The 2,544-nt window shown below is 64.9% G+C and overlaps 1 protein-coding gene across 1 annotated transcript in view; it reads right to left on the reverse strand.

Annotated features, from left to right (window-relative positions):
- Nucleotides 1–1,321, reverse strand: part of LOC144610874 (semaphorin-7A-like) — a 25,796-nt gene extending 24,475 nt beyond the window's left edge. Inside the window, 1 exon segment of the mRNA XM_078429842.1 lies at nucleotides 1,237–1,321. Coding sequence (XP_078285968.1) covers nucleotides 1,237–1,321 — 85 coding nt within the window.
- Between the last annotated feature and the right edge of the window lie 1,223 nt (nucleotides 1,322–2,544).

The raw sequence follows: 2,544 nt of genomic DNA on the forward strand, positions 1-2,544 counted from the left end.
TTCATTTTTTTCCTTAGTACCTAATCAGATGTACAGCACTTTGGTCAACGTGGGTTGTTTTTAAATGTGCTATACAAATAAAATTGACTTGACTTGACTTGACTTGGATAGGACAGGTTTGGAGGGATATGGACCAAGCGCGGGCGGGTGGGACTAGGGTAGCTGGGACATTGTTGGCCAGTGTGGACGAGGTGAACTGAAGGTCCACTCCATGACTCTATGACTAAGTGTCCCGACCCAAAACATCACCTATCCATGTTCTCCTGAGATGCTGCCTGACCCGCTGAGTTACTCCAGCACTGTGTGAATCAGATAACTCAATGGATAGTTAGAGAGATGCAGAGAGATATGTGGAGCAAGTGAGTGTCACAGACAGACAGACAGACACTCAGCTCAAGGACACATCTCTTGTACAACAACAGCGGTCGGTGTCTCTGGTCCCTGTAGGGGCTGGAAGTGGATCACCAGCCCAGCGACTGGGTGTCACCCCGGCACCCCAGGGTGCTGCTCCCCTCCCCCTGAGACCACCAGCCCCAGCCGCCCGTGGCGCTCCCTCACCCCCCACACCCAGGGGTACAGGGGGGTCCCGCGGCGCTCCCTCACCCCCCACACCCAGGGGTACAGGGGGGTCCCGCGGCGCTCCCTCACTCCCCACACCCAGGGGTCCCGCGGCGCTCCCTCACTCCCCCACACCCAGAGGTACAGGGGGGTCCCGCGGCGCTCCCTCACTCCCCACACCCAGGGGTACAGGGGGGTCCCGCGGCGCTCCCTCACTCCCCACACCCAGGGGTACAGGGGGGGTCCCGCGGCGCTCCCTCACTTCCCCACACCCAGGGGTACAGGGGGGTCCCGCGGCGCTCCCTTACTCCCCACACCCAGGGGTACAGGGGGGGTCCCGCGGCGCTCCCTCACTCCCCACACCCAGGGGTACAGGGGGGTCCCGCGGCGCTCCCTCACTCCCCACACCCAGAGGTACAGGGGGGTCCCGCGGCGCTCCCTCACTTCCCCACACCCAGGGGTACAGGGGGGTCCCGCGGCGCTCCCTCACTCCCCACACCCAGGGGTCCCACGGCGCTCCCTCACTCCCCACACCCAGAGGTACAGGGGGGTCCCGCGGCGCTCCCTCACTCCCCACACCCAGGGGTCCCGCGGCGCTCCCTCACTCCCCACACTCAGGGGTCCCGCGGCGCTCCCTCACCCCCCCCTACCCCGCGGTCCCGGGTGGCGGCCACTCACCTGTCAGGTCGTGTACTAGCCGCGGGACGGTGGCGGCGGCGCTGGTAACGAACAGCAGCAACAGAGCGGACACCGGCCCCGACATCACTGAGACTGAGAGCGCAGCACTACAGGGGGAGAGAGGGAGAGGGCAGGGGGGAGACTAGAGAGGGAGGGGGGGGGAGAGAGAGACTAGAGAGGGAGGGGGGGGAGAGGGGAGGAGATAGAGGACAGCAGGGGAGGAGAGAGTGGGGGGGAGAGAGAGAGGACAGGGAGGGAGGGAGGGGAGGGAGGGAGTGGGAGGAGAGAGTCTAGAGAGGGGAGGGGAGAGAGAGAGAGAGAGAGAGAGGGGAGAGGGGAGAGAGGGGAGAGGGGAGAGAGGGGGGAGGGGAGAGAGGGGGGAGGGGAGAGAGGGGGGAGGGGAGAGAGGGGGGAGGGGAGAGAGGGGGGAGGGGAGAGAGGGGGGAGGGGAGAGAGGGGGGAGGGGAGAGAGGGGGGAGGGGAGAGAGGGGGGAGGGGAGAGAGGGGGGAGGGGAGAGAGGGGGGAGGGGAGAGAGGGGGGAGGGGAGAGAGGGGGGAGGGGAGAGAGGGGGGAGGGGAGAGAGGGGGGAGGGGGAGAGAGGGGGGAGGGGAGAGAGGGGGGAGGGGAGAGAGGGGGGAGGGGAGAGAGGGGGTCAATCTCCCTCCTCCTCCCCTCTCCCGGTGCCGGGGCTCCGAGCTCTCCTCCCCGGTGCCCGGTTAGTGTCGGGGTGGAGAGAGAGAGGGAGAGAGAAAGAGAGAGAGAGGGAAAGAGAGGGGAGGGGGGGGGGGAGAGAGGGTGAAGGGAAGAGAGAGGGAGAGAAGAGAGGGGGAGAGAGAGAGGATGAAGGGAAGAGAGGGGGAGAGAAGAGAGGGGGGAGAGAAGGGAGGGGAGAGAGAAGGGAGGGGAGAGAGAAGGGAGGGGGGGAGAGAGAGAAGAGAGGGGGAGAGAGAGAAGAGAGGGGGAGAGAAAAGAGGGGGGAGAGAGAAAAGAGGAGGGAGAGAAGGGAGGGGGAGAGAGAGAAGAGAGGAGGGAGAGAAAAGAGGAGGGAGAGAAAAGAGGAGAGAGAAGAGAGGGGGAGAGAAGAGGGGGAGAGAGAAGAGAGGGGGAGAGAAGAGGGGGAGAGAAGGGAGGGGGAGAGAAGAGAGGGAGAGAGAGAGGGGGAGAGAAGAGAGGGGGAGAGAAAAGAGGAGGGGGAGAGAAAAGAGGGAGAGAAGAGGGGGAGAGAGAAGAGAGGGGGAGAGAGAGAAAAGAGGGGGAGAGAGAAGAGAGGGGGAGAGAGAGAAAAGAGGGGGAGAGAAAAGAGGGAG

Source organism: Rhinoraja longicauda, chromosome 38 (assembly GCF_053455715.1).
Source record: "Rhinoraja longicauda isolate Sanriku21f chromosome 38, sRhiLon1.1, whole genome shotgun sequence".
Taxonomy (NCBI): Eukaryota; Metazoa; Chordata; class Chondrichthyes; order Rajiformes; family Arhynchobatidae; genus Rhinoraja; species Rhinoraja longicauda.